The 13,577-nt window shown below is 42.5% G+C and overlaps 1 protein-coding gene across 1 annotated transcript in view; it reads right to left on the bottom strand.

The window, feature by feature from the left end:
* The window catches only part of LOC139022499 (retinoic acid receptor beta-like), a 107,921-nt gene that overhangs the window by 69,703 nt on the left and 24,641 nt on the right, over window positions 1–13,577 (bottom strand). The window contains exon 2 of the mRNA XM_070436020.1: window positions 8,362–8,510. Within this exon, the coding sequence (XP_070292121.1) occupies window positions 8,362–8,510 (149 nt within the window). The remainder of the gene's footprint in view (window positions 1–8,361; window positions 8,511–13,577) is intronic.

The raw sequence follows: 13,577 nt of genomic DNA on the forward strand, positions 1-13,577 counted from the left end.
CTGTTTATGACTTCAAACCTACAACTCCCGAGATTAGGCTGGCAATACTAAAGTACCTATTAGAACATCCAATAGTCAAAGGTATTTGAAATACAAATGGTATAGAGAGAAATAGTCCTATAATAACTACAACCTTAAACTTGTTACCTGGGAATATCGAAGACTCATGTTAAAAGGAACCACCAGCTTTCATATGTTCTCATGTTCTGAGCAAGGAACTTAAACGTTAGCTTTTTTACATGGCACATATTGCACTTTTACTTTCTTCTCCAACATTTGTTTTTGCATTATTTAAACCAAATTGAACATGTTTCATTATTTATTTGAGACTAAATTGATTTTATTGATGTCTTATATTAAGTTAAAATAAGTGTTCATTCATTATTGTTGTAATTGTCATTATTACAAATATATATATATATATATATATATATATATAAATCGTCTGATTAATCGGTATCGGCTTTTTTTGGTCCTCCAATAATCGGTATCCGTATTGGCGTTGAAAAATCATAATCGGTCGAACTCTAGTCTCTATATTGCAGATGAGCTGAAGGCAGTCATCAATGACCTTGGACCACAGAAGGTATTTGCACTGGTGACAGACAATGCTGCGAACATGAAAGCTGCTTGGTCTAAAGTGGAGGAGTCCTACCCTCACATCACACCCATTGGCTGTGCTGCTCATGCATTGAATCTGCTCCTCAAGGACATCATGGCACTGAAAACAATGGATACACTCTACAAGAGAGCCAAGGAAATGGTTAGGTATGTGAAGGGTTATCAAGTTATAGCAGCAATCTACCTCACCAAGCAAAGTGAGAAGAATAAGAGCACCACATTGAAGCTACCCAGCAACACCCGTTGGGGTGGTGTTGTAATCATGTTTGACAGTCTCCTGGAGAGGAAGGAGTCTCTCCAAGAAATGGCCATATCACAGTCTGCCGATATGGACAGCCCATCAAGAGGATCCTCCTGGATTATGTATTTTGGGAGAGAGTGGTAAGCAGCCTGAAACCTATAGCAGTAGCCATTGCACGGATTGAGGGAGACAATGCCATCCTGTCTGATGTTCAGACTCTGCTTGCAGATGTAAGAGAAGAAATCCATACTGCCCTGCCCACTTCACTGTTGCTCCAAGCAGAGGAAACTGCAGTTCTGAAATACATCAAAAAGTGTGAAGACTTCTGCCTGAAGCACACAGCGTACATGTTGGACCCCAAGTATGCTGGCAAGAGCATCTAGTCTGGTGCAGAGATCAACAAGGCCTATGGTGTCATTACTACCGTGTCTCACAACCTTGGCCTGGATGAGGGCAAGGTTCTTGGCAGTCTGGCAAAGTACACTTCCAAGCAAGGGCTTTGGGATGGAGATGCAATATGGCAGTCGTGCCAACATATCTAATCAGCCACCTGGTGGAAGGGACTTTGTGGATCTGAGGCTCTTTCCCCTGTTGCCTCCATCATCCTCCAAATCCCACCAACATCAGCCGCCTCAGAGCGCAACTGGTCCTTGTTTGGGAACACACACACCAAAGCACGCAACAGGCTGACCAATACAAGGGTTGAAAAATTGGTGGCCATCCGGGCAAATTTGAGGCTTTTTGAGCCTGACAACGAGCCATCCTCAACAAGGTTGGAAGGTGACTGTGAAGACGAGACCTCAGAATCTGATGTTCAAGAGGTGGACATTGAGGAGGTCCAGGGAGAAGACATGGAAGCCTGAGAGGAAGACAACCAAAGCTTGAGTTTCTAGACTATCATTTTACAGATGTATGTTGAAAACGTTTTTGGGAGTTGRGATGGATCATTGGGGATCATTCAATTTTCCCTTTCTTTTGATGTTCAGTGAAATCATCCCATGTGAAGAGTTAACTCATTTAATTAAAGTTCAATTCATAACTACATTTTTTTATTTATTATATTGGAAGGATTTAATAATTTGCAATTATGTCTACTTATGATAAGGTAAAACATTTATGTTTCTGTCTCCATATGATATGGTAAATATATCCAATGTAAAAAAACATCTACATTTAAATGGTATTAATATTAATTTGCATATATTCCCGTTAATTCCCACGGAAAGTTTCCACCTCTGAATATTCCCCAAAATGTGCAACCCTAGCTACAATAGAGGGTAGATTTAGGTAACTACTCTGTATTGTTCACCAGATGTTTTTCTGTAGACACACAGGCTCACTAATTGAGGCGCAGCACTCGTTAGGTTATATCATAAGGATAGAATGCTCTGTGAACTGTGTAGTTGAATCATCCTTACACTGAACCGACTAATATATCCATTTTTTTTCKGTCAAGCTTGAAGCTTTTCAGTCAGCCCAACAAAGATGCGGACCAGGTCCAACCTATAAAAGCTGTAGTCTTTTATAGCCGTAGAGATATGAGTCTACTTGAAAAATCTATAGCCTTTGTCATGGGCATTGACAAAACCCAATATCCTAAAATTGAGACCTGAGACGATGCTATTGTGATTCTCTACCATTTATTATATGATGTCCTTCTAGATTCAAAATATTTTTTGTTATTCATACTGTACACCATCAGCCTCCTGTGCTGTACACTGAGCTAAAGTAGGGATATAAAAGTAAAGCGTTGTCTGTGTATCTAAGCCCTATAGTGTATTCTTCTATTCTTATTCTCTTCACTACAGGTTATTCTTCTTTTCTCAGAGGCAGTGAAGCTATCCTTTCTATTGACAGAGAGCAGACAATATGATTTTTATTCATCTTATGGGTTTTGTAGGAGAAAGAGGCCCTAGGCCTAGTCTATTGCCATTGGGAACTCTGGTACACTATGTTAATTGTGTCTTAAAGTTTATGTGATCTACAGACATACTGTAAGTCAAATACATAGGTCAAACACCTTCAAATAATTAACATTATTCTTTATCTAGTTTTCCCCCCTATCAAACTATCAGAATAGATCCCAAAAGTGCAAAGTCTAAGAAACTGTATGGTAAAAACAAATATGTGTTTGTTTTTTGTTCCACTGTTTCAAGTATTCAAAGGTATTTGACCCAGATCTGGTGCATTGCTGTGAGCTGTGTTGAGTTGGTCCTCATTTCTCTCTGTGGGGACAATTTCAGAACCCCAAGAGGGATGATGTCACAAAGGTGTAGGACACAACTGTCTCATCTGAACAGTAGAGGAGGCGGCCTTGTTGTCTTGACTTTCACTGAATACCCATAAGAAGTAGCATAACCCCCCTAGCGCTCCGCTACCACTGCATATGCATGTACTTATGGGAGTCCACATGTCTGCTCGCCATTTTACCAATTCAAATCAGCTCTCTTCAAGATATCAAACAAAGGCGAACGTTGCTGGTGTCAGATGATGTAAATGAGTTGAGTGTGTTCTGGCATGATCACATCTGCCGTAGTCTGTGTCTTCTCTTCTGGCGTGTCTCTCTCTCATCTGCTGTTGTCTCTCTCTCATCACGTCTCTCTCATCTCTCTCATTACATGTATACAGTATGTAGTCAGCGTAGTCCTCTAATGAACCACACACAGCGTGAGAAGTGASTGTATCTAAGGGGAATTCAACAGGCATGTCTTTACTTTGTATGTATCCTTTATAAAACCAGGGTAGACACATTGAGATTGACAACTCTTTTTTAAGTGAGCCCTGGCCAAAAAAGCAGCAGTGTTGGTAGGTAAGGCTCTGTCTGTTGTAAGACTGGACATCTTTAAATCAAGTTAGACAGATCAAGAAGTCAGTGCAACCCAGGAGCTGAACTGGGTTGAACTGAAGTCATAATAAATGGACATCTGAGCAGCTTGACTGTAATGTGAATGTATTGGCGTGCAAGTGCTTGTGTGTGTGTGTGTGTGTCTGTCTGTGTTTGATTGTATGAGCGTGCATGCGTGTGTGTGATTGTTGTGTTGTGTGTGTGTGTGTGTGTGTGTGTGTGTGTGTCGTGTGTGTGTGTGTGTGTGTGTGGTGTGTGTGTGTGTGAACATATGAACAAATATTTCTATGGTAGGAATCCGAAAAAAAGCTTCGTCTTTGTACTTCCACTCTATCTAAGCTTTTGAACTGAGACTGAAACATCTCTGTTATAAGATAGATGACATGTACATATACACACATACACACACACCATTAACGGTTGGTAATTCGAATATTCACGAGGGCAGTAGAGGGCCTCTTTAATATGAGGGAGAGAGAGGGAGAGGAAAGCGGAGATATATATAGAGAGAGGGGAGAGATATAGATATAGAGACAGAGAGAAAGGAGAGAGGAAGAGATAGAGAGAGAGTGAGAGATAGACAGGTGTGGGTGCTTTTAGCAGATAAAACCCTAACAGCTGCGGAAAGGAGCAGGCTCAATTGACTCGTCCAATGAGGGGCTCGGCCTCACACATGTCATACAACAATGGCTCTGCGCATGGAGACAGGATACAACAGGGAAAAAGCCTTAAATCTCTGGCTTATGCCCCGAAATCAAGATGTCCACGAAGTAAAAGCTATATATACCATGAATTCTGCTATTTTAACCTGATCTGCTAGCAACTTGCAGCGGAGGAGACAGAAGAAGAGAGGGGAAGGAGACGGGGAGAGAGAGAGATGGGGGGGACAGTGAGAGGGTGAGAAGAGAGAGAGAAGAGGAGAGAGAGACGAAAGAGAGAGAGAGAGAGAGAGAGAGAGGAGAGAGAGAGAGAGAGAGAGAGAGAGAGAGAAGGGAGAGAGAGCCGAGAGAGAGAGCGGAGAAGAGTAGATGAGAGAAGCGAGAGGAGAGGAGGTAGGTATAGAGTTTGTCGAGAAAGTAGGAGAGAAGCGAGACAGAGGAGTAGAAGAGAGGAGAGAGGAGAGAGAGAGAGAAGAGATGGCGAGAGGAGAGAGTCAGAGAGAGAGAGAGAGCGTTAGTATGCGAGGTGTAGAAGTAGGAGAGAGGATCGAGAGAGAGAGCAAGGGCGAGAGGCGAGAGCTGCATAGAAGCCGAGGGCATGAGGGCAGAGTATCAGCCCCGAGTATATGGCAGATGGCGGTAGAGAGGCAGAGCGAGAGGGATGCGAGATTGCAGGAGCGAGAGAATGAGCATGCGAATAGAAAGAAGAGAGAGAGATAGAGGAGAGATGAGGAGAGGAGGATTAGCGAGAGGAAGAAGAGGAAGAGAGTAGAGAAGGAGCAAGAGAGAGAGAGAGAGAGCAAGAGAGAGGAGAGGAGAGGAAGAGAGAGAAGAGGAGAGAGGAGAGAGAAAGCGAGGAGAGAGAGAAGAGAGAAGAGGGAGAGGAGGGGCAGATGAGAGAGATGAGACAAGAGAGAGAGAAGAGAGAGAGAGGAGCAGAGAGTAGAGCTAGAGAGAGAGAAATGGAGAGATGGATGAGAGCGAGTGAGGCCCCCAAGAAAAGAGAGAAGAGAAGCAGAGAGCAAGAGAGCAGAAGATAGAGAGAGAGAGTGCTGAGAGGAGAAAGTAATAATAAGTAAGAGAGAGAGAAAGAGTAAGCAGATAGAAGAGAGATACGTTTGGATATGTTTATGGAATTAATACAGGCATGTTGAACAGAAGTTAGGGGGCTAGCATAATTCACTATCATGTACAGAAAAGTTACCGTGAAATAACGTGAGTATATCCCATATTATCGTAGAGTCCCGGTGAAGGAGAGAGAGCTAGATGGTGTTCATTTGCTTACAAAGTTAAACCCCATTCTGTCCTTTTTATTAGAGCTGATACAATCTGCAGTCCAGTCAGGGTGCAGGAGTAGAAGGAATGTGCTTGACCACTAATATGTAGTTATTGTTGGTGTGTGTGTGTGTGCGTGTGTTCTGTGTGTGTGTTGTATTTGGATGTGTGTGTGTGTGTGTGTGTGTGTGTGTGTGTGTGTGTGTGTGTGTGTGTGTGTGTGTGTGTGTGTTTGTGTGGTGTGTGTTGTGTGTGGTGTGTGTGATGAGATGCATTTGTTTGTGTTTTCTATTGATTTCCCCATATTTCTGTAGCTATGTTCTAACCTCAATGCATCTATACCTCCATGGTACTGTATATATTTGACGTATGTCTTACTCCAGGTGGTATTATCAGGTCGTGGGGCTGGAGGTACGGGGTCACACCAGACCTAAGCTGGGCATAGTTGGTAGAGCATGGCACTTGCAACACCAGGGTTGTGTGTTCGATTCCCACGGGGGACCAGTACGAATGAAAATGTATGCACTCACTACTGTAAGTCGCTCTGGATAAGAGCGTCTGCTAAATTACAAAAATGTTAAATGTAAATAGCGTTAGATTCATGGCTGTATAGGAGGGCTAGAGAGACCTGTGTTTGACCCTGACCCCAGTGAGAGAGTTGATCACCACCCTCCCTCTCCTCCCCCCAGGCCTAAATTCCAGACATTCCAGCCTTTTGATTGGAGATAGAATGAAGATGGCTATTCAGCCTCCAGAACCACACTGGAATGGAGTGTCAACCAAAGGGTTGTATGTTCCGTAGGCACACAGGTACATCCTTTAACTATACATTCATGTACATATATACATACTACCTCAATTGGCCCTACCAACCAGTGCTCCCGCACATTGGCTAACCGGGCTATCTGCATTGTGTCCCGCCACCCACCACCCGCCAACCCCTCTTTTACGCTACTGTTACTCTCTGTTCATCATATATGCATAGTCACTTTAACCATATCTACATGTACATACTACCTCAATCAGCCTGACAAACTGGTGTCTGTATGTAGCCTCGCTAATTTTATAGCCTCGCTACTGTATATAGCCTCGCTACTGTTATTTCTCACTGTCTTTTTACTGTTGTTTTTATTTCTTTACCTACCTATTGTTCGCCTAATACCTTTTTGCACTATTGGTTAGAGCCTGTAAGTAAGCATTTCACTGTAAGGTCTGTTGTATTCGGCGCAGGTGACAAATAAACTTTGATTTGATTTGATCCATGTTGATATACTGTATGAGCGCTGCATTGATAGACTGTGGGCAACATCAAGCAGAGGTTTTTCCTCACCAAGTGACCTGACCAGGACAAAGTTTTCAATTCTGGTTAGGTCAAGTTGTGAGGAAAACATCTGGCCCTAGAGGTCTGCTGGTTGTGGTGTGTATGTTGATGGTTTCTTCCTAGGTTCCTGCCTTTCTAGGGAGTTTTTCCTAGCCACCGTGCTTCTACACCTGCATTCCTTGCTGTTTGTGGTTTRAGGCTGGGTTTCTGTACAGCACTTTGTGACATCGGCTGATGTAAAAAGGGCTTTATAAATACATTTGATTGATTGATTGTGGTGTGTATGTTGCTGGTTGTGGTGTGTATGTTGATGGTTTTGGTGTGTATATTGATGGTGTTGGTGTGTATGTTGCTGGTTCCGGTGTGTATGTTGATGGTTTCGGTGTGTATGTTGATGGTTTTGGTGTGTATGTTGATGGTTTCGGTGTGTATGTTGCTGGTTTGGGGTGGAAGGCGCTCTTGCTAAATGGACTTAAATGTAAATGTAATATATGTGTTGATGGTTTGTGGGTGTAATTGATTTGGTTCGGTGTGTATTGTTTTGTGTTTGGTGTGTATGTGATGGTTTTTGGGGTTATATGATGGTTTTGGTGTGTATGTTGCTGGTTGGGGTGTATTTTGTTGTATTGTTTTGGTGTTGTATATTGATGTTTTGGTGTGTATGTTGATGGTTTTGTGTGTATGTTGATGGTTTTGGTTGTGTATGTGTGGGGGTGTATATGTTGTATGTGGTTTGGTGTATGTTTGTGGTTTGGTGTATATTGATGGTTTTGGTGTGTAGGTGGTGGTGTATATGTTGTATGTTTTGGTGTGTATGTTGATGTGTGTGTTATTGTGTTTTGGTTGTATGTTGCTGGGTGGGTGTATATGTTGATTTGTGTGTATATTGATGGTTTGGTGTGTATGTTGCTGGTTGGTGTATATGTTGATGGTTTTGGTGTATATGTTGTTTTTGATTGGATAGTTTTGTGTGTATGTTGCTGGTTGGTATATGTTGATGGTTTTGGTGTGATATTGATGGTTTGTGTGATGTTTGGTGTGTATGTTGTGGTTGGGGTGTATATGTTGATGGTTTTGGTGTATATGTTGGATGTTGGTGTGTATATGGATAGTTTTGGTGTGTATGTTGATAGTTTTGATGTGTATGTTGCTGGTTGGAGTGTATATGTTGCTGGTTTTGGTGTGTATGTTGATGGTTTGGTGTGTATGTTGATGGTTTTGGTGTCTATGTTGATGGTTTTGGTGTGTATGTTGCTGGTTGGGGTGTATATGTTGATGGTTTTGGTGTATATGTTGATGGTTTTGGTGTGTATATTGATGGTTTTGGTGTGTATGTTGCTGGTTGGGGTGTATATGTTGATGGTTTTGGTGTACATGTCGGTACGGAACGTTGACTTACCTTGCAGCCCTCGCAGGCGCTGACACCATAGTGGTACCCCGAGGACTTGTCCTGGCACACGAAGCAGGGCTTGTAGACGCGGGGCGGGGGCAGGGGGGACGGGGGGCTTGGGACCAGCTCCTCAGAACTGGTGCTCTGGGTCTCGATGGCTGCAGAGACACAACAGAAGAAGATGATTAGTTCTTTATTAGTCCCAGATGGAAAAATGTTTTGCGGAAAGAATAAGAGGGTTCATGTTTAGTATGGGACAGGATGGTAATGGTAGAGCATTCAAAACCCATTTCCTGAGTGAGTGAACTAAAGGTACTGAATGAACTGAAATCCGGGCACACAGTAGCAAATCGTTGGCATGCAATTACTGTGTCCACATACTCATCCTACAGTGGTTCTGAGTGGCCACTTTATTTCTATTTTGACGTTACTGGAACGGAAACACAAAGATTGTGATATTGAATGAGTTCATATAGAACCTCCAGAACCCTGGAATGAGTTCTCAGAACAACCCTAGTGGTCTGACTGATWRAGCGGTCATTCAGAMTGAACAAAAGCAAACTTTTGAGCCAGTGAGTTTCTTTCTAATGGGTTTTGAAAAGTCCACCTGTGGCTTGACTGAGTTTAAACATAAAGGTTGAAAAAATAAATGCTATTAAAGTGGAAATTACCCATGATTACTTCATGTTATAGCCTTTCAAATTTTAATAAATTCCCTGTTTTTCCAGAAATCCTGGATGGAATTCTTCAACTGGGATTTTGAGAAAACCAAGGAATTTATTGAAAGTTCACAGAATTTTGCAACCCTACTCAGGAATATATGTAGCTTGCTCAAGGGCCTGACCGTCTATAGACCTATCTGCATGGAGAGTTGAGCAGATCAGAGCAGTGTTGGTTGGTTTGTTGGGAGCATGATGGTTGACTGATTAGATTATATTCTTCCATACTTCATCAGCTTAAACTCAATTATACATCTATTAGCGAGCAACCCCTCGATCTGTTTCTGGCCCTTGGCCCCACGTGGAATTCAACTTATCCTTGTATTATGTTCAAAAAGGTGTTCTGGGTCAATTTGACACATACAGTAGATGGGTCAAAAATGGGTCACATTGACCCATTGTGTGTGTGTGTTTCTGTGTGCTTGTCCATGTTTGTTTACCTGTTATATTGCCAATCTCTTTGGGATATATAAAGGACAGTGTGAGTGTAGAACTGTCATGACGGTGAATATTAGTGCTACTGCATGATTCATAGTGACCTCTGCTTCCCCTCTGGTGAATCAAACAGACTTGTTATTTGTCAATCAAAWCCCAAAGCAAACAGAAACTAGTGCAACTGGCTAGTCAGTTGGAGTGAGTCACTTTGCTATCATCTGTATATAGTGTGTTGCTGATAGTAATCAATATCGTACTGCGCACACATCTCTGATTAATGTTTTTGTGCTTGTTTAGTGCTTGTTGGTCCAAATATTCATTCAATCAGTTGAGTCTAAATAAATGAAAACAAGCAGTTCACTTGCATTAATGTTTTCTCTCTGAAGTGCAAACACCTTCTTCCTGGAACATGGTATAATTTATGAGGACAGAAAGATATTTGTTTTTATTGAAGTCAGGTCAGCTAGCTGTGTGTGTGTGTGTGTGTGTGTGTGTGTGTGTGTGTGTGGTGGGTGACTCCTTGCTGTCCAGTCCCGCCTGGCGCTTGCTTGCTATTCTTCAGTTCCCAAGCTGTTTCTGCGCCCGTTGAACGTATGCCAAGACCTGTTTGTTTTTTCATTTCCTTGATTGACGGCTTATGAAAGCACACTGCAAATTATTCACGATTATTCTTGACATGCCCTTGTCACTTATGAACATTTTTGAACATCTTTGGCAAGTTCTGTCCTCACACCTCCCAGCCGGCACAGCCAGAAAGAAGGACTTGGCCCCCTCTCACATCCACGCCCTGGTTCTCTATCCCACCTCCACACGCCGCACCTCTCCCGTCTTCCTAGGGTATTTGGAGCCTTTCCTACGGGAGTTTTGTTCCTAGCACCGTGCTTCGTTACACCACATACACCCAACCTGCATTTACTAGCTGTTTGGGGTTTTAGGCGGGGTCTCCGCCTACACAGCACTTTCGGATATAGCTGAGATGTACGAACGCGGCGCGATACTTCATAAAAGAATAAAATCGCATTCGCATCTGATTGATTGTGTGGTGTGTGTGTGTTGTGGGTGTCGCCGCTCGGGGGGTGTCGCTCGACAGCACTGTGTGTGTGGTGTGCTAGCTCATTGCTGCAAATGTAGCCTACAAAATGGTTTTAGTTTTGGAGTATCCGTCTTGCTGCAGTCTGCAGCCGCAGTGTTGGAGCCACCTCTTCTATAATGTAATCGTATGAGGAATGGACCGACCGACCACACACACACCACACACACTCTGTCACAGGGGGAAGTACGATCCCCACCACTTTAAATATGTAATGTGAGTGAGAGAGACAAGCCGTGCAGTGCCAGAGACAGCGGGGACGTGTATCATGTGGTTGTTATCAGATGTAATATGTAAAGGTGTTGTGTGTGTGGTGTGTTGTGTGGTGGTTGTGTGTGCGTGTGTGTGTGGTGTGTGGTGTGTGTGTGTGGTGTGTTGTGTGTGGTGTGTGTGTGTGGTGTGTGTGTCCAACATCGGGGACATGCATCACATGTAATATGTACCAAGTGTTGCGTGTTCACACTCAGCGAGCTGTGAAACTAGTGACCATATAAGAGAATTGTATATAAATCTTTGCAGCTGGTACAGTACTAACACTACAGATGGCTACAACATGTTGTGTAGAATGTAACACATTGGTCACTGACAGAATATGCTTCGACACGTTTCTAAAGCACCACCAGTTTTTCTACAACTAACTTGTGGGGAACCCATTTCAGTCCCCATTAAAATTAAATTTACCCATACAACCTAACCCTAACCCGTACCTAACCCCTAACCCTAACCTTAACTCAACCACATAGCTCCAACCCAAACACACTAGCAAGCCTTACCCTAAAACCTAATTTCTAACCTTACACACTAATCTACCTTAACCTAACCCCTAGAATAACATTTGACATGTGGGGGACAAACAAAAAGTCAAATAAAACTACATCAATCAAATTTTATTTGTCAATACACATGGTAGCAGATTGTTAATGCGAGTGTAGCGAAATGCTTGTGCTTCTAGTTCCCGACAATGCCAGTAAACCAACAAGTTAATCAACTACCACTAACATTCATAACTACTACCCACTCATAAAACAAGTGATAAAGGGATAAAGAATATGTACATAAAGAATATGAATAGTGATGGTCAGAACGGCTGGTCCAATGCTTGTTTGTTTCAATTCTTGTGGGACTTTGGTATAGTTTTGGGGCAAGTCGGTTAGGACATCTACTTTGTGCATGACCAAACATTTATCCAAATTGTTTACAGACAGATTATTTCACTTTATAATTCCACTGTTATACATTCCAGTGGTCAGAAGTTACCATACACTAAGTTGACTGTGCCTTTAAACAGCTTGGAAAATTCCAGAAAGTATGTCATGCTTTAGAAGCTTCTGATGGCTAATTGACATCATTTGAGTCAATGAGGTGTACCTGTGGAGTAACTCAGTGCTCTTTGCTGACATCATGGGAATCAAAAAGAAATCAGCCAAGCTCAAAAAAAAATTGTTAGACCTCCACAAGTCTGGTTCATCTTGGAGCAATTTCCAATGCCTGAAGGTACCATGTTCATCTGTACAAACAATAGTACGCAAGTATAACCACATGGGACCACACAGCCGTCATACGCTCAGGAAAGGAGACGCGTTCTGTCTCTCTAGAGAGAAATACGATTTGGTGTAAGGAAATAATCCCAGAACAACAGCAAAGGACCTTGTGAAGATGCTGGAGGAAACAGGTACAAATGTATCTATATCCACAGTAAAAACGAGTCCTATATCGACATAACCTGAAAGGCCGCTCAGCAAGGAAGCAGCCACTGCTCTAAAACCGCCATAAAAAAGCCAGACTACGGTTTGCAACTGCACATGGGGACAAAGATCATATTTTTTGGAGAAATGTCCTCTGGTCTGATGAAACAAAAATAGAACTATTTGGCCATAATGACCATCCTTAGGTTTGGAGGAAAAAGGGGGAGGCTTGCAAGCCGAAGAACACCATCCCAACTGTGAAGCACGGGGGTGGCAGCATCATGTTGTGGGGGTGCTGTGCTGCAGGAGGGACTGGTGCACTTCACCAAATTGATGGCATCATGAAGCAGGAAAATTATGTGGCTATATTGAAGCAACATCTCAAGACATCAGTCAGGAAGTTAAAGCTTGGTCGCAAATGTGTCTTCCAAATGGACAATGACCCCAAGCATACTTACAAAGTTGTGGCAAAATGGCTTAAGGACAACAAAGTCAAGGTATTGGAGTGGCCATCACAAAGCCCTGACCTCAATCCCATAGAAACTTTGTTGGCAGAACTGAAAAAGCGTGTGCGAGCAAGGAGGCCTACAAACCTGACTCAGTTACACTAACTCTGTCAGGAGGAATGTGGGAAGCTTCCCATTTATTGTGGGAAGCTTGTGGAAGTCTACCCGAAACACTTAAGCCAAGTTAAACAATTTAAGGGCAATGCTACCAAATACTTATTGAGTGTATGTAAACTTCTGACTCACTGGGAATGTGATGAAAGAAATAAAAGCTGAAAGAAATCATTCTCTCTACTATTATTCTGACATTTCGCATTCTTAAAATAAAGTGGTGATCCTAACTGACCTAAGACAGGGAATTTTTACTAGGATTAAATGTCAGAAATTGTGAAAAACTGAGTTTAAATGTATTTGGCTAAGGTGTATGTAAACTTCCGACTTCCACTGTATAACCATTAGAGGTCGACCGATTAATCGGAATGGCCGATTAATTAGAACCGATTTCAAGTTTTCATAACAATCGGAAATCGGTATTTTGGGGCGCCGATTTGCCGATTTTTATTATTTTTTTACGCCTTTATTTAATCTTTATTTAACTAGGCAAGTCAGTTAAGAACACATTCTTATTTTCAATGACGGCCTAGGAACYTTCTGCCTCGGACAGATTTTTTACCTTGTCAGCTCGGGAGATCCAATCTTGCAACCTTACAGTTAACTAGTCCAATGCTCTAACACCTGATTACATTGCACTCCACAAGGAGCCTGCCTGTTACGCGAATGCAGTAAGCTA

The sequence above is a fragment of the Salvelinus sp. IW2-2015 genome, linkage group LG30 (genome assembly GCF_002910315.2).
Source record: "Salvelinus sp. IW2-2015 linkage group LG30, ASM291031v2, whole genome shotgun sequence".
NCBI classification, from domain to species: domain Eukaryota; kingdom Metazoa; phylum Chordata; class Actinopteri; order Salmoniformes; family Salmonidae; genus Salvelinus; species Salvelinus sp. IW2-2015.